The sequence below is a fragment of the Gossypium hirsutum genome, chromosome D05, assembly GCF_007990345.1.
Source record: "Gossypium hirsutum isolate 1008001.06 chromosome D05, Gossypium_hirsutum_v2.1, whole genome shotgun sequence".
NCBI classification, from domain to species: Eukaryota; Viridiplantae; Streptophyta; class Magnoliopsida; order Malvales; family Malvaceae; genus Gossypium; species Gossypium hirsutum.
The window spans coordinates 22,195,237-22,217,424 of NC_053441.1; the positions used below are offsets into that span (position 1 = coordinate 22,195,237).

The 22,188-nt window shown below is 33.9% G+C and overlaps 2 protein-coding genes across 5 annotated transcripts; one reads left to right on the forward strand and one right to left on the reverse strand.

Moving 5' to 3' along the window:
* Positions 1-5,665: 5,665 nt before the first annotated feature.
* Positions 5,666-9,919, forward strand: LOC107940558 (replication factor C subunit 5). Its single transcript, XM_016874005.2, has 9 exons — positions 5,666-6,069; positions 6,367-6,583; positions 6,830-6,909; positions 6,990-7,149; positions 7,887-7,968; positions 8,412-8,541; positions 8,650-8,713; positions 8,799-8,867; positions 9,562-9,919. The coding sequence occupies exons 1-9, from the start codon at positions 5,880-5,882 to the stop codon at positions 9,659-9,661; spliced, it is 1,092 nt and encodes a 363-aa protein (XP_016729494.1). The 5' UTR covers positions 5,666-5,879; the 3' UTR covers positions 9,662-9,919.
* A 1,041-nt stretch (positions 9,920-10,960) lies between these two features.
* On the reverse strand, positions 10,961-20,219 carry LOC107940554 (protein CELLULOSE SYNTHASE INTERACTIVE 3). Of its 4 annotated transcripts, none has more exons than XM_016874000.2 (8): positions 20,058-20,219; positions 19,511-19,599; positions 19,017-19,115; positions 15,728-18,803; positions 12,983-15,527; positions 12,299-12,753; positions 11,642-11,758; positions 10,961-11,466 (listed from the first exon to the last, which is right to left on the reverse strand). In XM_016874000.2, the coding sequence occupies exons 3-8, from the start codon at positions 19,076-19,078 to the stop codon at positions 11,302-11,304; spliced, it is 6,420 nt and encodes a 2,139-aa protein (XP_016729489.1). In that variant the 5' UTR covers positions 19,079-19,115; positions 19,511-19,599; positions 20,058-20,219; the 3' UTR covers positions 10,961-11,301. The 4 variants fall into 4 exon arrangements, with proteins under 4 accessions (XP_016729489.1, XP_016729488.1, XP_040950258.1 ...); XM_016873999.2 differs by having other exon boundaries at positions 19,511-19,607; positions 20,058-20,214; XM_041094324.1 differs by having other exon boundaries at positions 19,017-19,428; positions 20,058-20,201.
* Positions 20,220-22,188: the final 1,969 nt, after the last annotated feature.

Here is a 22,188-nt window from a genome sequence, read left to right on the forward strand (position 1 = left end):
AAACTTGAAATTATAAATATAAGTAAAAACTCTTGTTAAAAATAAGGTTTCTTCAAAATAAGTGAAAAATTGTTATTCTCTTTGCTAAAAATAAGTTATAGGAATGGCTGAATATTACCAATTGAATTAGTTTGTTACTAACTTATATATTAAAACGTGTGTAAAAAATAATACTCTAACTAAACGTAGCATAAGTGTTAAATAGAAATGTGAGGTGATAGTTCAAAAATTAGTGTAATGACAAATTTAACCTTCAACTTTTACCTATATAGCCGAATTGATATTTTTTAAATTAAACCTAAACACTATTGATTATCTCAAATTGATCATAGTTCTAAAAATTCATAAAAATATAACACATAAATGTTTAAAATATATTATTACGAAAATTTACTTTTTTCTCCTCCTTCACCACCACCATTGTTTCCCCACCCCACCTCCTCCTCCTCCACAATTTCCGCCACACCCTCTTCCCTTTAAATCAAAAAATTGTGGGAGATCAAAGTTTTAGCTTCGTATAATGATGATGTTTAAGAATATTGTGATGGATAATACAAGTTTACTACTAAGAAAGAGGGAAAGAATATTAGTAAAGACACAGGAGATTCAAAATTTTGCATTAATTTTTACAAAGCTTTTGATGAAAAAAAAAAACAAATGGCTATTGTTGAAATTTATTGATGGAGATGCCTTTATCATGGAGTTCTTTTTTATAGTGTACACACACATCAACTCTGAAATTTGCAATATGTGTTATTCTCTCTTGTCGTGGATGTTCAATATTTATGGTCAATGTAATTATGATAAAGCTGGTAATGTTCGCGAGGAACAGAAATGATTGTAAACACTATCTCTTGATGATGGTGTTTTTATTGATTATGTGCATTGTTTTGTTTGTTGACTACGGTTGGCTCTTGTTAATGTGTCTTAGGAGGGACATTATGTTAGTGATCAAATTTGCTGATGTCTCTTGCAAACAACATGAAGAGATACAAGCAGTTTAAGAAGCTACAACTGCACATGTGTCAACTATTGACGAGTTTAAGAATATTAGCAAAAGTGTCAATCAAATTAGGACTTTGGAATGAGTTCTCATTTTTATTATATATGCAGATTTGTAACCATGCTTGATGCAACTTGTTTGGTGTCTGGAACAACTAAAAAAAAAGAATTCACATATTCTCAATAATGAGATGTCAATGATACATCCAAGTTGATTCAATTATTTGAATTCATTTTTATCATGCATTTTTATTATTCATATATATATCACCTTAATCTATGCAACAAAAGTCCGAAAACAATGTAAAAGCTATACACTTGATTTTTAGTACAAAGATGTTAATTTAGGATTTAAGAAAAAATGGTTGGAAATGAACTTAAGTGATCGAGTTATCATTTTGTGGGGGAAATAAATGATTTTGAGTGTTTTTAGTGTAAATGCCCAACATTTTGACGGTAGATGAAAAATAATTAGTTTGTAAATATGATAAATTAATTTTGCTTAATGTTTATTTTACAACAATTAAAAAGAAAATAAGCAGCATAAAAAATAATAGCAAAAATTAATCGACACAATAGATATTTGTTAACACAATTCAGAGCTGACGGTTCTACGTCTACGAAGCAATGTTCAGTAAACGGTTTTATTCAACAATTGTCTAGATCATCTATTGGCTCAAGCTCAAATTACCCTTATATAGAGAAGTAATTGTTATCTCAATACCAACCACAATTGTCACAAATTAAGCACCAAAATATCTCACAACACAATCAATAAACTTTCTAAAGAATACTTAAAAAGAAATCATAAAATAATTACAATAAAACAATAAAATTTTTAAATCACCAGTTAAAAAACTAAAGAGTCCTAGAAAAATTCTCTTCAATAAACATGATAAATTTAAAAAGAAATATTATGTACATAAATGGAAGCAAAGAAAGTGAAAAGAAATGAATTAAATATTTTATTTTAAGAATAGAATGTTTTATAATTATTAACGAGAGAAAATTTAGAGATTTTTTAAATACTAAAATTATCCTATCAGTTCAACTCAAATACCAAAATTATCCCTATTTATATTTTTTTAAATAATAGTGAATGGTTTTTCTTTTTTTACCTCAAGTAGTCTCCTTATGAGTTGGTTTTATACAGTAGATAGACAAAGTCATTGATTTTCTTTTATTACAACTTTACCTTTAAAATTGGCATCTCTGTAGTTTTTATTTTTTTACGAGCATCTTTCTAGTTTTTACCATTATATATATTAATGCCATATTTCCAAATTTATACAATCACATAAAATAGAAAAATAAAAACATTACAATTCCGGTAAAAAAATTACTCAAAACAAAAAAAAAGCATTAAATGAAATCTTAATAGATTAGAATATTCCATTTATAATGACTTCAAATCCCTTATAAATACCTTTGCATTAGAAGTGTTTGTGGATCGGATTAGGTCCAATTAAAATTTTAGGTCCAGATCGAAAAATAGTCTAAAATTTTGCCCAAGTCTGATCTGGATAAAAATGTCAAAATCTGAGTTTGGCCCAACCCATATTAAAATTGTTATATAATTTTTTTTAAATACAATACATCAAAAGTACTACAAACATTAAAATAAATGTTTCCTAATAAATTGAAAATAAATTTTTAAAAATATGTATATTTAAATAACGCTAAGATAGGTGCAATTTAACAAGCAAATACCTTTAAAATAGTAACAAAATTAACAATAAAGCAAGAGTTATACAATAACAACAAAATAGTAGCAATATAACAGTGAAATAGTAGCAAAGTAGTGAAAAAAATAAAATAAAATAGCAACAAAAAGTTTAGTTTTTTTTACATATCCGGACCGGGCCCAAGCCAAAAAAACCTTATCCGAAGCCCATCTTGTTTTCTAAACGGGCTTTATTTTTTTGTCCAAGCTCATTTTTGTGCCTATATTTTTACCCGAACTCTCCTACTTTTTGGGCAGACTTCCGACCCAACCTGACCCATGAGCAAGTCTATATGCATATTCAAAGAGATTAGATTAGAATAAAAAATTTACATATAAATGCTTTTGTAGTAAGATTTCATCATTGTTTTTTTTTTGTAATTATTCGTTTACGTTCTTACCATATGTTTCTATGAATATCATATTTTTAATTATAATTATATTGTCAATTGAGTTTTAATTGGTATAGGCATTGTTTCCAATATAGGACATGAGTTTGACTGTTTGAGTGCGTTAAAATGCATTATCTTTCTGTTTATGAGTTGGGAAAAAGTTATGAGTAATTCTAGACATTATGTCAAAAAAGAAGAAGAAGATATAATCAGAACCAATAATAAAATTGTTGAAAAAAAATATTTACGTGACTATATTATTTTTTTGCATCATTTGTTATTATATGTTCAAAAATTTTGATTTATAATTTACGTTTCAACCATGGAAAGTGATAACTCATTCAAAAAATTTAGAGTTGAGGGTGAAGACAAAGTAATCAACTTGCACTTTGAAGATAAAAGGTCATTTGAAGCAAGCCTTAGGTTTATACTAATGTTAACATTGTAGTATTTTTCTTTTTTAACATTTGACATACACCATTTTTTTTTACTTGCTTCGTGAATTTTTTTTAAATATTAATAGTTACACAATTTAATTCCTCTTCCAAATTTATTGTTTTAATTACTTTTTAAAAATTATTATATTAGTTCCTATTAATTTTTAATGGTCACATTTAGTTTCAAATAACGGCTTAATAGTAATTATGAATTTTAATAAAAAATTTAAAATATTAATTAAATCTAATATTGCTTAAATATTTATTTTCAATCATTTAATTTGAAAAACGTTACGTATTTTAAATTTATTTTTAAATCAATAAATTAATAAAATTTAATAGATACATACAATAAACTCATACATAGCACGAGATAAAAAATTAATTATCGAATAAATTAATTTACATTAAAAAATCAAAATAAAGTAATATATGAATGTCATCCAAATATTTAACACAATTTATTATAATTAGATAAAAATAATGTGAAGAATTGATTTCAACATTTAATTTTTAAATTTGATAATTTTTTGGGTAAAAGTAATTTAATAATGTTTTTTATTGTCACTCAACTATTATTTTTTTTATTTAATCACTAAACTATTAAAAATTAATTAGTTTAGTCACTTTCAGTTAATGTGGACATTTTTATTGGTCTAATAACAAAATTAGTCCTCTAATGTATACACATTTAATCAATTTATCTTAAATATAAAAAAAATTAACAAATTTAGCTTTTAATGTACACAATTTGTCATTTTAGTTCGAATTCTAAAAAAAATAAAAATCTAACTATTAACATTTACAAAATTTGTTAATTTAGATACCAATATTGATCCTTATTGTTACATCCGTTAAAAAAAGTCAGAACCAATGAGGAAGTCCCACATCACCATATAATTAAAATCTAATTAAAAAATTATGTTAATATTAAATAAAATAAAAATACTCCTCTTCCTCCCTCACCCCGTCCCTCTCTCTCTCCTTCTCCCCCTTTCCATCTTCTCCATTGCAACAATTCATTTAGCTAGAGGGACAAAGCTCGCTTTAGCACCCGCCGTACTTGCTAGTTTTTGTAGAGACTTGTGTTTGTTGAAAGATGCAATTGCTGCTTCAACCAAAATGGGGAAAGAGGAGGTGTTTAAGCTTACCCTTGGGTCACCAATTAGCTCAGGTTTGGGCTTGGGAGAGATTTGCTGGGCTGAGACAAAAACCGAAAGGTGAGCCAAGGTTGGTTCAATGGCATGATGTGAGGAAAACGGTGGGAGGTATTTGTTTTAATTTTTTAAATATTAATGTAGTTATTTTTATTTAATACTAATATAAATGTTGATAATTTTTTTATTTAATTAGATTTTAATAATATGGTGATGTGGCGCTCCCTAATTGACTTCAACTTTTGTTAATAAACTATAATGACAGGGGCTAATTTTGATTACGGAATAAAGTTTAGGTACCTGGTTTGATTAAAAAAAAGTTTAGACACCTAACTTAAACAAATGACAGTTTAAGGGCTTCCTATTTAACTAAGCCTTTTTAATATTTAGAAGAAAAATGATAGAATGTCTAAATATTAGAGGACTAATTTTGTTATTAGTCCAATAAAAAAAGTTCACATAAACTTAGAGTGACTAAAATATTTAATTTCAAAAAGTTTAGTTATTGGATAAAAAAATTAATAGTTGGGTGATCAAAATAGAACGAAAAGCATAGTTGGGTGATCATTTTTGTAGTTTTCCCATTTTTTCAACTTAGGCATTGAAACTTTTTTGGGTTGACATTAGTCTTTAAATTTGACAATTTCTTTTTCCAAATTTGATATATGTGATGATATAGTATTTTGAGATTGTGCCATGTCATTGTCTAAAATTTTCATTAAAAATTATAACTTTTTAGGTGACCACGTGACATAATCTCATAATGCTACATCATCACATTGACAAAATGGCAAAACCGCTAAGTTATAAGACTAATGTGGATAAAAAAAATTTAGGGATTAAATTGAGGAAAATTGTCAAGTTTAGGGACTGTATAATGCTTTATCCATATAAAAAAAATGACCAGAAAAACTTGATTAAAAAGAAAAAGAAAAAGGAAGAAAAAATAAAATATAACCGGACGAACCGAACCGAACAGTAGAAAAAGGCGCGCTTCAAAAACAGGGTTGGCGCCATCAGACAGTCCCACTCTTGAAAAATACCGCCGCGAGTAAAGTAAAACCCCAATATTCTCATCAGCCGCAGCCAACGGCGAAGAGCGAACGGCCACGTTCGTAACAATATACATATAAAAGACAGGAAATTACGAAGAAGAAGCTATACGGCGATGGCGGAAGTAGTTTCTCTAATGGACATCGACGAAGACGACAACCACCAGAAACAAAACAACTCTCAAAAGCTTAACAAGGGCAAAGGTGTCGTCACAGCCGCCGATACCAAACCCACTCCCTGGGTCGAGAAGTACCGTCCTCAGTCACTCGCCGACGTAGCCGCTCACCGCGACATCGTTGACACCAGTAATTCATTTTCTCTCTATACCTAGGGTTTTAAAAAAAATGTATTTCTTGATTTGCTTCCCTCCTCCCACTTTTCTTTAAAGTTTTACTGTGATTATAGGGGTAAAGAAGGATAAATGATGGAGGAACGAAGTTAGCGACTTCGAACTTTTCGTATTCCTCTTTTATAGCTGTAATTTAGTAAAAGATTTTGGGTTAATATAAACAGTCTGCTTCGTTAATTGAAGGGATTCTGATGATATTTTACTCGATATCTTGTAACAAATTATTTACTCGGTTTTTGTTGGTGTAAATTAGTTGATAGGCTTACAAGCGAGAACAGATTGCCGCATCTTCTATTGTATGGTCCTCCCGGAACTGGCAAAACATCTACCATTCTGGCTGTTGCACGGAAGCTTTATGGATCACAGTATCGTAATATGATTCTCGAGTTGAATGCTTCAGATGATAGAGGAATTGATGTTGTTAGGCAACAGATTCAAGATTTTGCTAGCACCCAAAGCTTCTCATTTGGGTAAATTCCTTTTGTTGTGTGCAATTGATATGCATTAGATTGACAAGAACCACTGGCTATTTATGAATTTGGAATTACAGAATTTACTTGTAGTTGTTTAAATCCAGCTGTTCTTTTGTGTTGCTGCTGATATTGCTCGGGCATTTGTGACTACCTTTATCCAGAGCTTATCATTTGATTATCTTAGGTTTGAATAAATGCTTTGCAAGGGTAACGTATTGATGGTTAATATTAATATTCTTACAGGGCGAAGTCATCAGTGAAGTTGATTTTACTTGATGAGGCTGATGCTATGACAAAGGATGCCCAATTTGCTTTGCGTAGAGGTATAATGTTTTCTTGACCAGCTTTATCTCGTTGACAAATTATTATTTCTTCATGCCTACGTTTGAATGACTGTCTGCAGTTATCGAGAAATATACAAAGAATACGAGATTTGCACTGATCTGTAATCACGTCAACAAGATCATTCCAGCATTACAGTCCAGATGTACTCGGTTCCGATTTGCACCTCTTGATCCTATTCATGTCACTGAGCGACTTAAACATGTTATACAGGCTGAAAGGTAACTATCATGTTTCATTTTGTCTTTCATTTGTTTTGTGCTCAACTTTGGGTTGGAGTGAAGTGTTCCTAATTTAAGTGCTCTCTTGTGTGGTAAAGAGGGGTGGGAATGAGTTGCTTTACTGGGTGATAATCAGCTAAAAGTATTCAAAGTATATGAGCTTACTAGAGTGCAAGATGAGTCTTGCTTGTAGTTTTTACCTATGCTTCTTTTTTGCCAATACTATAACTCAATAGAAGTTCTCTTATAATTTATGTTCTCAATGCTTGGCTTGTTAAGGTTTTGCAGCTCACTTCAACTTAATTCAAAGACCCAGTTTGACACTTTGAGCCTTGATCACTTCCCATTTAAAGCCTTATCACCCTGTTGATTTGTCAGATTATAAATAACTTTTTCCTGCTTCCTGTTGTTACCAACTGTTCATAATCTAGTGCTTCTAATTATTGTTCTGCTGCAAATTGAGCTAGAACTTTTGATTTTCAAAAGTGCCACTAGTTAAGCTGGAGTTTGCATTTTTCGGGCTTGGTTCAAGCTTGCATAAATATATAACCAGTTGTGGGTTGAAAGTTTTAAAGCGTAGCTTGGTTCAAGTCATTTGTAATTTTTTTTATTAGAGTTGTAAAAAAATGAAAATCCATGTGTTAGCATATTTAAATGGCTTTACCTTTTGTTCTTTGGATCATATCTTTGAATCTTTCACCTGAATACGGTTACCAATTTTCGCTTCATTGGACCAGGCTTGATGTACCTGATTGTGGCTTGGCAGCACTAGTACGGCTTAGCAATGGTGACATGAGAAAGGCTTTGAACATTTTGCAGGTGTTTAAACTACTTATTCCTATACTGTTTCTGCGTAAATTGGTGTTCAATAATAGTTACTTGTTTAAGAAGTGTAAGTCAGAGAAACAACAGGTTGGCTTCGATCTGTTATTTGCTTTGTGGCAGAAGTGGTGTTACATTACCACATTATCTCATTGCTCTTCAGAGGGGTGGTGTAGCCTTGTCTAATTTGTGTGTTTAGGTGATGTGAATGCTAGTTTTAATTGGATAGGATGGATTTCTTTTTTCCACTTGGGGAAGGGGGATTTAAAGCAGGCTCCTATGGGGATGTCTCTGAACCAAATGCTCAAGTGTATGAATAGACATTATTTTCCTTATTGATGGGGATTTGGGCGAGTAAGATGCCTATTTTTATGAAGTGGTCGGTGTTATTCATGAATGTGCAAGAGTGGCATTGTTAATGACTTTTTTGCTGCATGCAGTCAACACACATGGCTTCTCAGAAGATTACAGAAGAAGCCGTGTATCTCTGTACTGGAAATCCGTTGCCTAAAGACATCGAGCAAATATCTTACTGGCTTCTGAATGAATCATTTGCAGAGAGTTTCAAACGTATTTCTCTCAATCTCTCTGTTGTGCAATTAGTAAAATTCTTGTCTGTAGATCTACTTTTTATTCTCTTTAAAGCTGTTTCTTTATTCTTTGGTTAACTCTCTGCAGGAGTATCTGAAACAAAGACCAGGAAAGGATTAGCCCTGATCGATATTGTAAGGGAAGTGACAATGTAAGTGCCATGTCTGTTTTGACTTATAAATGGCTACTCTTTAATTTTTTTTGGGTGATTATTCATGCACTACACTTTTTAACAGGTTTGTTTTTAAGATTAAAATGCCCTCAGATGTTCGAGTTCAGTTAATTAATGACTTGGCAGACATAGAGTAAGTACTTATATCTGCTGCTACTGCTCTCTCTCTCTCTCTCAGCTAACTCATAAATAATTGATAAATATTTGATGCTCTGAACAAAAGAACCAAAAAGAAAGAGAAGTACGCCCAAGACAATTTGGTAAATAAGCATAATTTATTTAGTATATAGCTTAAGACTTTTATTGCAAGTATTATAAAGTGCTTGATTTGGAGTTTCATTTAGAGCATTCTTAGCCAAATGATGTTTTAGCTCCATTAGTTGATTTTATCTATTATTGCTAGCCACCACATTTGAGATATTGTATTTCCTTTACTAAGGCTTTTTGTTAGTTGTTGCAACTTTTCCTTTTTCCTTTTTGGCCAAGTTTTTTTTTTTGACAAACTTTTTGGCCAAGTTGTTGAATGTTCTAATTGGGGCCTGAATGTGGAACATTGCTTCATCAACATAAATACGCTTAGATAGGAGATTGAAGAACAATTGACTAGTAGATGGTATGTAAACCTGTAAAAATGCTATTGGCATTGTTTTAGAATCATGAAAGAAGTGACGGTTAAATATCTCTTTGTTTTCATATGTTCAAAGAGATGTTAATTTGATAATCATATTTCATTCTGTTCCTGATATTGTATAATAGGTGTTGATTGTGGAAAGTATATCAGATAGTAGTAGCTAATGGCTTCAATTGATATGTCTTACCATTTGCAGGTATCGATTGAGTTTTGGGTGCAATGATAAGTTGCAACTGGGATCTCTCATTGCTATTTTCACAAAAGCTAGATCTTCCCTAGTTGCGGCAGTGAAGTAGCTGTTTCAAAGCTTGGCCTTGTTTCTTCTCCCAGTCTCATAATGTTCTTTCTGTATGATTTAAGCCTCTGACAAATAGAAAGTGTTTTTGCTTATGTAGTCCATGAGTCGTGAATACCTAAAGAATGTAGTTTTCAGGCCCTAAAGATTTTTTTTTTTAGCAGTGATTTTTGCTTCTTATGAGCTCTCAGATCCTTCATGTTTTGCTTCTTAAACACTGCTTAGCTTATGGTAAAGTGATTTATTTTGAGGGAACAAATCAGGCTCAAGTTTTAGAGGCATTGCATCTTCATTTTAGTTCCACATGGTTCTTTTTCAGTGCACCTTTCAGATGTAGTAAGTAGGACAAGAGGCCAAGGTTAGGAAGTAAATATAGTTGCCCTAATCGGTCAAAAGTGAGTACGACTTTCATGTACTTTGCATGTCAGCCGTTACTGCAACTACGTTATGCATTTTGATTGATTGGTTTTTTTTTAAAATCGCAATCATATTATAGGGATGCAAGTGAGTATAATGTCTTAAGATTTTGATTGTTATAAAGAAGTGATTGTTATACATCTATGGTAATATTTGAGATTTAGATAATATTTGGTTATTATTTTGAAGTTAATAAAGTATAATATTTATTAATCAGTGAGATTTAAATTATAAATTTTTATAAAATTACAGAATGCAATTTTCATTTATTCAAAAAATATTTTTATTAATAAACGAGATTAATAATTTTTTTAAATTTAAATATTTTATTAAAAATATCTTAATTAAATTTTTTAATAAAATTAAATTTATTAAAATGAGAGCGAATTATTATAAAGAATTAACTTAGAAAAAAAGTCTACGTGTAGGTTATGTTTGTTAAATAGAAAATTGTTTAAAGAATAAAAATAAAGCATAAGAAGTTAATTATCCATGAAATGCTTTTATAAAATGTTACTGTAACTGTTACAGAAATGATTCAAATGATCGATACTTCGTTATGCTGGCAGAGAAATATTAGGGTTGATAATTTCCTCCTTAAAATATGCTATAATTAGTTAATCTTCTAGTATTATAATTATCATGGATCAAAAATTGTGAAATCTTATGCAATATCATGAGAACAATCTAATCAGACTAAATTTTTTAAATCAGAAAAGTAAGAAAGGACCTTCCACATATCAATGGTAAATGCCTTTTCTTACCGGTTCATGTTGGAATATTTTAGTTATATGTACAGCGAATATAGACACCCAAAATATGACACATATTAAAAAAGAAAGGCACAAAATACAACCATTTCCACCATTAAACAAAGCAGAAATTCGTGTCAAAAAGAACCCATTTTCAATTTCATCACATTTTTTGCAATGCCATCATGCTTTAACAACACTTAACTCGCTTGTCCCTAAAGACAGATCTGTACAACTTTTAACCATCTTTTATGCTCCCTACACTAAAGGAACCTTCTTTGATTTCCCTTTTTTTCATCTCAAATTAATAAACATTTTATAATTTACATCCTTAAACCATTTACTACAAAAACTGGACCTTTGATAGACATATATATTATACTTGAAAACAAGCAAACCCAAACTCCTATTATATTGTTCCTCACCTGATTTCATTATGGTTGCTTGTAAAGAAATGAGTATGTCACGCCTTTCATATGTTTTCATCATTTTCTGTCCTGTTGGACCAAATTATCTCGATTTCAAGCGTTCTGGAAGACCCATCTTTGTTGCTATCATGATTCAGGCTGAATAAACCACTATATACTCCCTCTGTTACGACTTTGTCGATCTGAATAGTCACCCTTCCTAATGTTGTCTGAAAAAAAAATCTCTATCAGAAATCAGAAAGCAATACCAAAGATATGAAAATATAACTATTAGCACTTTTTTATCCCACTACAAAAGGAAAACTTTTCATCTAAGTGCACCAAGTACCACCGACAACTGAATATGATACTACACTCAGCATTAGATCTCAAAATCTCATTTACCTTCCCAAAAGTATTTTTACTTTTGCATATGATATGGAGTTTTTGTCCCTTTGGGGGCACATCAAAAGCCCATGTGAATCCTTCTTTCCACTCGGGAGTAGTGCTGTGGTTCACGACCTAATCATAGTACAAAACCACTCATGTTAAAGCATGTGCCATTGATGGTAATGGAATAATACATAATCAACAATGCAAGGGTACAGTTATAGCTTCGTATTTTTCCATCCGATATAAAATGCAGATTGGAAAATTTTACAAAAAGACTGAAGATCTAGATGTGCTAATAAAATTTCATGTGCATCAATGTTGTAGAACATATTTTGATGGATAAATGAAATGATAAGCACCGGCTTTCTTGATAAATCTATACTAGAAAATCCCAACAAGGTGATAAATTCATGCATGCCATACAAAGCGGCAAAGTCAGATGCCAACAAGTAAAATAAGAACTGATAATATTCCGAAGGCTTTATTTTCTATACCCTGGCCAATGATCATTAATGCAAAAATGCAACCCCTTTACAATATTAGAGATGAAAAAGGCCAGGAAATGGAGAACTTTCAAGGATAAGGAGCAAACTATATTCCATTTGGCCCTAGACCAAACTTAGGTGCCATATACAGTTTATTCCAATGACTTTCAGATAGAACTCTTACCTTGGTTTGCCGGGGTGGTCCATTACCGATTGTCAATCGGCAAAATGCATTTGTGGCTCCCATGGCTTGCTTTAGGTTGTTACCACGCTTGATGGTAACAGTCAAACAGCCTGGCAAGCAGTGCAATAGGCTATCTGCTCTCTCATGGAAACTTGGAGGACAGGTTTTCATCAGCATTTGCAAGATAGGAATTGCTTCAGCTGCAATCATTGATTGAGATCTTGCAATTTCTATTGGCATGGTTGACCAAGAATGTTTTAACAAGCACATGGTGTCTAATACAGATTCTTGGGCACCCTCATTCCCTGACTTTAGTGCTGCTACGAGATGGGGAATACACAGGGTAGCTGCTTCAGAAATTTGGAGCTTAGGAAAGTTGGCGAATATCACATTTAATGTTCTCAAGACTTCTTCATTAATAGTTGCATTAGACCACAATTCTCTCTCTAAGGCAGCTGCACAACAAAATGACTACACATTTCAATATTATATGCAATGTTGAGAACCAAACGAGAGGGAAAGTAGGAACTAGTACAAAGAGAGAATAAAAACTTATGCTAGATATTGCTTGTTCGTCAGAAGCAAATATGTGGATTTTCAATTAACCAAAAAATAATAATAATAAAGAAAAAGATTTAATGACACATCTAAACACTTCAAATTAAAACAGAAAAAGTATATCACCTGTCAAAGATCTGATGAGCTCGTTTGATACGTATTCTTGAAGTGTGTGATTAGAGAATAAGAATTTGATCAGCAGTGCTGCCTGAGAAGCGACTTCTGAATTAGGAGAAAGTAAAAGTTCCTGAATAACTAATATGCCACCTGCTTCAGCAACAGCTCGCCTATTAGTTCTACTCCGCATGACAAAGTTCTGCAATGCACAAATTGCAACCATTTTCATGTCTTCTGTTGGCTGATCTTCAAGCAAGCTTACAAGTGCACGACATGCAGAAACAGAATCACTTGCTCTAGCATGTCCTTCATGCTGGGAGAGGTCTCCAAGAGCTAAAGTTGCAAGGAGCCTGCCAGATTCTGATCTTGTCTGCGGATCTAACAGGTATTGTGCTAAGGGGGCAATGGCGTACTTAGAAACCTTCATCTCTCGTATCCTTACATTGTTAAATAAAGCTTCAAGCAGTCTGCCGGAAGCTTCTTCACACTGGTGAGATCTTAGTAGATTCAACAATGCATCTATAGCTCCAGCTTCAGTCATCTGTTCAACACTTGAAGGATCACTCCTTTCATGGACAATCAAGGCATTGAGAGCCACGGTAATGGTGCTCTCCAGTGTGGAGTGCAACATTTTGACCAGAACTATTATAGGAGCTTTAAAATAGTACTCAGCATTGGAACACAGAACATTGGAGAGAATAAAAGCAGCTGATTCCCAAAGGGCATGAGGAGGCTGAGGATCATCTTGAATAATGACTTTCGAAAGCTCAAAAATACCTCCAGCATCAGCAACTGCCTTTGGCCAACTAGCAGAGATCTTTTCCAAAGCTTTAATTGCTGTTTGCTGCAGATTCAATATTCCAATTCCAGCAAGCTGTACCAGTGGCACAACTGCATTTTTCGTTGTAATGTCTTGCTGGAAATGTTCCTGTGCAAGAAGATGGGTCAATAATTCTGTTCCAAGCTGCTGAATAGCTTGAGATGGAGATTCCAAAAATGAAATCAGAGGCTCAATGACTTGACTGGGAGTCAATTTCAGAGCTGCAAGGCTTTGTGGCTTCTCCAAGATATTTACAAGTGCTTGCAAGGCACTGTGCTGTCCCCACAAACCGAAATCTGGTCGAAGTAAAACCATGAAAAGAGGCTCTATTATTTTCGCAGCATCTGAACTTCTAGCAATGGCGCTACTATTTGTCAAAATCCGGAACAACTCTGCGATTGAGGATGACAATGAACTGGACGCAAGAGGGAGTACCTCAAGACAGTTATCAATAACTCCAGCTTTGACCATGTCTGATTTGAGTGGCGTGCGGTCTTTTGCCAACTTTATGAGTGCACATATGCTGGCCTCGATAAGCTGATGGTTTCTTCCAGAAATCAAGCCAACAAGGAGATCCACAATGTCATATGCTGCTGCAAGCTCCACCTGTTGCTCATCATCCAACAATCTCTCAAAAGCATGGACTCCAGACTCCACTGCAGTACTAGTATCAGACTGCATAAGAGTAATAAGGGGCTGTATGCATTCGGAGGCTATAGGATCTGCTCTAAATTTAGTGTGTCCAAAGAGAACAAAACAAAGTTGTGCAGCATTTGTTTTCAATTCCAATGATGAAGCCGAAGACAAGATTTTGTGTAGACTCTCGAGCGGGTTTCCTTCCACATCAGTCATTAAAGCTGCTTTTGAAGCATCCCCACAAGTTAACTTGATCAAGGCAACAAGAGCAGCCTCTTGTTCACTCTCTGATGCAGCACATAGCATGTCAACCAATGGTTGTACGGCCTGCCAGGCTAACTCGGAATCAATAACATGTTCAGCATAAAAAATTTGATGAAGAGCCCTCGCAGCACTGAACCTAGCATTTTTAGAACCCAGGCGCAGAACAGCTATAAGTTGATTCAAGGAACTAAGTGATGCCTCATATTGAATAAGTTCTTGATTTCTAAATAATATCCTGAGCAAGTCGCATATATCAGCCTCTGTTGAGTCTTGAGGACTCAAAGACAGATATTTTGTTAAAGCATCAAGGGCTCCAGCTTCGCCCATGATTAATTTATTTGTATCACTTCCATCTGCAATGCGGGTTAAGAGTTGAACAGCAATTGGAGGAGCTCCAGGCCTATCTGGTATTGGTCTCAGGAGATCCACTAAAAGAGGAATAGATTTCCGTGCAGTAGAGCCAACTCTCACATCTTCAATTTCAAAAAGATGTTCTAAAACAACTTGACTAGGATTTCGTACAAGAGAAAACTCTTCAGACAAGGTAACTAAATTGGGCATATCCGATTCCCCATAGCCAATCAATGTTATCAATCCAGCAACTGCACCAGAATTTGCAATGACAAGACTTATTCCCTTGCTTCCGTTAGAAACTAGACTGGCCATTGCCTGAGCAGCAAAATATCTGTCAATAACTTCTTCAGATCTCAACAGAAGAGCAAGTGACGGTATGATGCGCATGGTTGCTGGAGATAAAACAACATTTTCATCTTGGAACAAAATAGCTAGAAGCAGGGTACTTATCCATATACCTTCCGTATCCTCAAATTCCGCCTGTAAATAAACAGTTTTCAGCTAGGCTACCAAATTTTTTGGCAAGGAATCTTATGTATCAACATACATGATGGAAAATCATATCAATGAAAACAATTTATGCAATGATTTCAGGAATATGGTAATTTATATTTTTATCTATTCAGAACACATTAGGTTTTGTCATATATATAGAAAGAGGGAGAGAAGGAAAGCCATACCAGAGGATTGGAAGCATAATTTGCAAGCTTGTCAGATAGAACCTCAAGTCCACCAGCTTCCATTATGGTAATTCTGTTTTTTGGAAGACATGAAGACAGTATTAACAATAACCACAAAGCAACGGTTCCACCCAATACAATAGCAGGATCAGGGACATCAAACTCCTCGCCTTCCTGGAATGCCGTTCTTTCAATAAATTCTCTTGGGGCTCTACCTCTGACCTCAATTTCTAAAGAGGTACATCTTGAATTCTTCTTTGCCATATCCACTAAAGCTTCTATGAGAGGTTTTAAATACCCAGACCGATCAAGTACATCCACTGACTGCTGTTTATGTTCTTTTGCAGTACATGATAGAAGTGCAGCTCCTCCAACTCTGACTTCCAAATTGGCAGAGTTCATTGTTCTGTTGGCTAATGAACATATAGATGTTGATCTCGCAACTAATAGATCACTGAGAACAACTGGTTGATCCCCACAAAGCCTAGACAAAATTTCTATGGACTTATCTTGAAGTGGAGGAGGCCCCTCAGCAAGGCATTGCACAAGAGGCTCTAAACTTGAAGGATCCTCAGCAAGCACAGACCAAGGTGGATAAGTTAAATTCACACCCTTTTTTGTTCTAGACAAGAGTGCAACCACTTCTAAAGCATCTGCAGCATCAGTGGTGTCCATATCCATTGCATTTAAGGAATCAACAAGTGCAAGAACAGCAAAACGACACTGAGAATTTCCTACGAGCACATCACTGACTGGAAAATGCTTTAGTAATTGATGAAGAGCCCTTGATGAATTCTTTTTACCTTCTAAACTTCCATTTCCCAGCACTCTTGTCAAAGCCAAAACAACATCTTCAGCTAGTGCTTCAGCAGCAATATGAGAATCAGAGAGGAGATTGGCCAAGGCAGCAACAGCTGTTTCAGCAGCACCAATGAGAGAAGTTTTTGCTAATTTAATTAGAGGTTTGACATCTGCTGCTGCAATGTAAGACATCTTATTAGCAGCTTTCGACTTGCTTGGGTGAGAAAGAGCACCCAACACTCGAGCAGACTGAGTTGCAACAACTTGAGCCTTGCTAGTCAAAAGCTTCATGCAAGGTTGTACAATTTCATCAGCTACAAGACTATCGCATATATCTTTTCTTGTACTAAATAGATCAGCTAGGACAGAAGCTGCATACTCTTGAGTTTCTTCATTTGAGGAGTTGAGAACCTGGACAAGAGATTTCAGTCCTTTGTTAGCTGCAGATCCCTTAAACACAAGATCCTGATGTGGTGCCATTGTGAGTACATGGCCCAAAATTCTAACTATATGGGCCTTTTTGATTGGAGTATCTCCCAGGAGCAAAGCTAGCAATTGATTAATAGTGGCACAATCAGCTGTCCGGACAAGCTTTGTAAGAGCCTTAGCTGATGCTTCCTGTCCTTTTGGTCCACCACTTCTTAAGAGCCATAAGAAAGCTGGTACTGCACCTGCACTTTCAACGCAGGCACGGATGTCTTCACTGTGACAGCATAAATTCCATAGAATATGTGCAGCATCCTCCCTTGCCTTCTGAGATCCCATCTCCAGCAACTGCACCAATGGAGGAATCCCACCAGCAGCAGTAATGGCCCACTTGCAGTCATCAACCTGATCAGTAAGGATGGCTAGCAACTGTACTGAATGCTCTTGGTGCTGTTCGCTGGATAAGCCCAACAATGATATGAGCAACTGAATACCTTCTCGGTTACCAATAGCATCCCAAACACTGACTTTGTCACAGCATAAGCTGGTTAAAGAAAGTATTAGATGCTCCTGGACATCAGCAGCAGCCATTGTTATGAGTCCAATAAGCACCCTTTTTGCTTCTGCATGATTGAGCCATTGTGAGAGGTACGTGTTACCATACAAGCTTGCCATGGCCTCAAGGACACGATCTTGGACTAGCTTATTATCACGAGGCTTGAGTAACATAACTAATACATCCTCTATCTGTGCTACATCAAAGGGTTCCTCATCAAGGCCAGTAGTCTGCTCAAACACCATTACAGCATAAGCAAGTGCTCCAATTATGTCGGCAACCGGTGCAGCTAAGCGAGAAGATTTTGATAATTCTCCAAGATAAAGTATCAAAGCAGACATCCCTCCACAGATATTTGCTAAAGCATGTGTTGCATGGCGCTGCAAAGCTTGGGCATGCTCTCCTTGCATGCACTCTTTAGAAGGAGCAACAACAGCCCCAATAAGAATATGAATACCATTTGCATCAACGACTGCCTTTTTTGCTGCAGTTGACATTGAAGAAAGGGCTTCCAAGGCATCTGCAGCACTTGAACGGACAGAAGTATCATTATTTTGACCTACAAGCCGAAGCAAGGCTTTGACAGCTCCAGAATCTATAACTTTTGGGATGCTATCACTGAATGCCAACATCAATCTGGCCAAAAGGGAAGCTGCATTGGATTGGGCAGCAGAATTATCAGAAGAGAGAAGACCCACAATTACATCTACTCCTCCAGCCTTAAGTGTTGCTCTCCAATAACCATCCTTCTCACTGCAAAGGTTCCTCAAAGCTCCGGTAACAAACCCTTCTACCACTTTGTCCTGCTTGCTTTTTGGACTGAGTTGTTCCCATAAAGTTGGCACAACACCTTCTGTAACAAATATTTTCATACCAACATGATCATCTGAAAGACCACCAGAGGAAACTTCAAATATTGCCTCTGCTGCTGCCTTCCGGGCCTCAGTTGATTCAGACTTCAAAAGCGAGAGTAATGGTGGAATACATCCACCTAGAAGCACCTTCAGCCGTAAGTCCTCATCTTTGCATAACACAGTCAGAGTTGCAGCAACATTGAGTTTTGCTAAAGGGGTGCCGCTCCTGAGAATGGATATAAACAACGGCATTGCTTGGCCATGGGAACCAATAAGTGTTCTTGCTTCCTTTCTTTCTTTGGCAATACTCAGCACACGTGCTGTAATAAGTTCTTTCTCACTTGGTGAGGACGTGTAGGCATGCAGTTGCTCAATAAAACGAGCAACTGCAGCCACTGTATCATCAGAATCATCCACTCCAGTCGTTCCATTCAAATCCCTGGATATGAACAGTCAATTCATAAGTCCACAAATGACATTAACAGAACCAACCAAACTACAGATCCAAACCACTTAGAACTGTCAGAATAAATGAAAATGCATCAGATCTTTCAATTAAGACTTCAGAGATGATTTCTACAACTGGCTTGTTATATTCATTTCTTTGATTCCATTCTAATAATTTAGTAAACTAACGACTCACATAACTCACCTAAGCTTCGATGAAGATAAGGGTCCCCATTCTCGCGGTTCAGGGGACGGAGACTTTGACATTACCAACAAAGGCCACTTTAGCTTGCTCCTCGGCTTCCTGCAGAACCAGAGAAACAAACATTCAACTAAAAGAACGCTGGATCAACAGATGAAGGCCGGAAAGATCTTATAGAGAGAACACAACATGTTCATTGCAGCTTCTTTTTCTCCTATGTTTCTTTTTTCAGAACTAACATTCACCAAATGTTCAATTTCACCACAATTATGAAATACAATATCAATAAAAACTTTCCTTTACCGGAGAAAGAAAAAGAAAAGGATAAATTTTAGGCAATTCCCATTTCCCAGATATGAAAACGTAACAGCTTAGACATAATCGCATAGCCAATTATAATCCAATTCCGTATCTTCTGTAAGAAGTAAAAAAAATAAAAAATAAAGCCAAATTAGCTGTCAAATTGCTATCTTTGAACACGCAATTAAAAAAGTTACCTTTGCTGAAAATGCAAATGCCGAAGAATGCTCTTTCCTTATGACCAATCCCAAACCCTCTGTTTCTAAGCCCAGAAGCAACTTCAGCTCTTTAATCCTTCACCATTTAATCCAGTTTTAGTACAAAATAACTAAAACCCATAAAATGTAGCAATCCTATAAGGCTAACTCAAACTACTAAAGATAGTGTCTTTTCTTGGTCGACTCTTTGTTTACTAAGTATCGAAATAAAAAACCCAAATTCCAGAAATGAAAATTGAGTTGAAAAGGAAAATCAGATCTCAAATATAAATAAATGTAGAATTAAAGGAGATTAATAAGAGTGATATCATTGTTTTTTTATTATTCAATGGAAATGTGATGACCAAATATAAATTGACAAAGAGTACAGAGATCAAATCACAATTAGGATTTAACAGAATCTAGGGCTAGGAAAAACAAGTGTTCTTTTCTCAACTGTCATCGATATTTTTAGAAAAAAAAACCATTTTTTTATAAAATGAAAAAAAAAGAAAGGAAAAAGAAGAAGAAGAAGAAGCTCTATTACCTTAAAAATCAGAGCAAATGACAGCTCCCCAAGTGTAAACATGCAGTCACAGAGAGATGCATACAGAGGGGTAGCAAAAAGGAGTTTAAGAGAAAGAGAGAGAGAGAAAAATGGTACACAAAAGCAAAGAGAGAGAAAGTCTGGGTCTTTTCATTTCATTTCATTTCTTTGTCATTTTTCATTTATATTTTTTTAACAAAATTAAATGTCATTTTGTCTGGTAGAGTAAGTTAGAAACAGTGATGAAATTAACTGTCATTTTTTTGGGTACTATTAACAAATTTAAAATATTTGATATTTTTGAAAATGGTTTTATACTAAACACAAAAAATTAGGTAATAATAAATTACAGGAGGTCTTGGTTTAAATACTTTAATAAAAAAATTGAAAATTATGGTGTTTGAGCTGAAAATACTATCATAGTAATATTTTATATAAAATACAAAAAAATAAAAATAAAGTTTAGTGAAATACTTTAATAAATACATGATTTTTATATGTATACACGCGTGTGATAGGATTTTTAGTGAAATACATAGTTGTTAACATTGACTCTCTTTTTCCACTTAGTTATTTTTATACTCTTAACCTTCAAATTTCAATCAATTTATTTTTTGTTGGGTAGAAAAAATTATTGAACTGATAAAGTTTTAATGATGTAACATGATAACTCACGTGACAATTTATCTATGCTTCATATAATTAAAAAAAATTAAACTATTCATAAAAATATAAAAAAAGTACTCACGTAAAGAATGAAATATATGCTAATTGCTATGTAAGTTATTATGTTAATGTTATTAAAATTTTAACGTTTTGATAAATTTTTTCGTCTAAAGAAAAATAATTTAATTAAAATTTAAGGGTTAAAGAGTGAAGTGTTCTAAAAAGGAATATAGAGTAATAATATGCAAACATTAATACTAAATTTATTATTACAGTTTTTGTTTTGTGTTTTTTTTTCCACTTTAAGCCTTTCTCTCTCTCTCTTTTTTTTTTTGCCTTGTTTTCACTATAATTGGTTGATGCTCACAATGGTCCTTTTTGGTCTCTCTGAGTTTTGCTTTAATGATATTGACAATGATAGATCTTGAAATTAATATTTGGGAGTCTAACTAAAATTTTAAAAAATTTTGGAGGATTGATGAAAAAGTCTAAAAATTTTGGTAGTTGTAATTAAAACTTTCAAAAAAAAAAATAAAAATAAAGGCTTAATGAAAGACAAAAGATTTTGGAGGGATTTTATTAAAATTTTTGAAAGATTTAAAGAAAATTTCCAAATTGTTTGGGGCCTAACTTTTTTTTTTAAATTCAAGAGTCTAAAAGAATTAAAAAAATGGTTACATTAATTTAAGATACGAGAGATCTCGTTTAGGAGAGTTTTAAACAATATCAAACCCTTCTCTCTTTTGAAAGCCATTTTGATTATGCAATCAACATTTTTATTAACCTTTTGAGGAAGGTGTTGTAAGAGTCACTGTCCAACTTTTATCAACAGTTGTTGAATTTACTTGATCAAAGCATAATTCAAAAATAGGGTGAAAAAAAATCTAAGTAACCTTTACTACCTCCACAGGAACAATACAGATCAACACTCTTTCATAAAACGACTCTGCAGAATAATCAAATCACCTGGTGTGCAATCGGTGTCTTTGTCACTTTGGAGGCAAAGGTTTGGATTAAGGGTGTTCATTCGGTTAACAGACCAGTTAATCGACCCGAAATAACATTAACCGAATTAATCGACCTTTCAAAATTTTTAACCGTTAACCGAATCGAAATTTTTTCAAAAAAAATTAATCGAACCGAAATTTTTTCGGTTAATTCGGTCGGTTAACCGAATTAACCGAAAATTATATATATATTTTATTTTTGGTTAAAAATTAACCGAATTACCCGAATTAATCGAATTGAATCACTACATAATTAAATTATTTTTAGACTTTTATTTTAGTTTTAGTTTTAGAATTTTTTGTTTGTTTATTAAATTATTTGTAATTTTTATGATTGGGTTGGGTTGGGTAATTGGGTTGGGTTGAATACTTGGGTTTGGATTGAGTTTAGGTAAATAGTGGACCTATTTATATATTATAATTTTATTTATTAATTTTTTCGGTTAAACCGAAAAAAT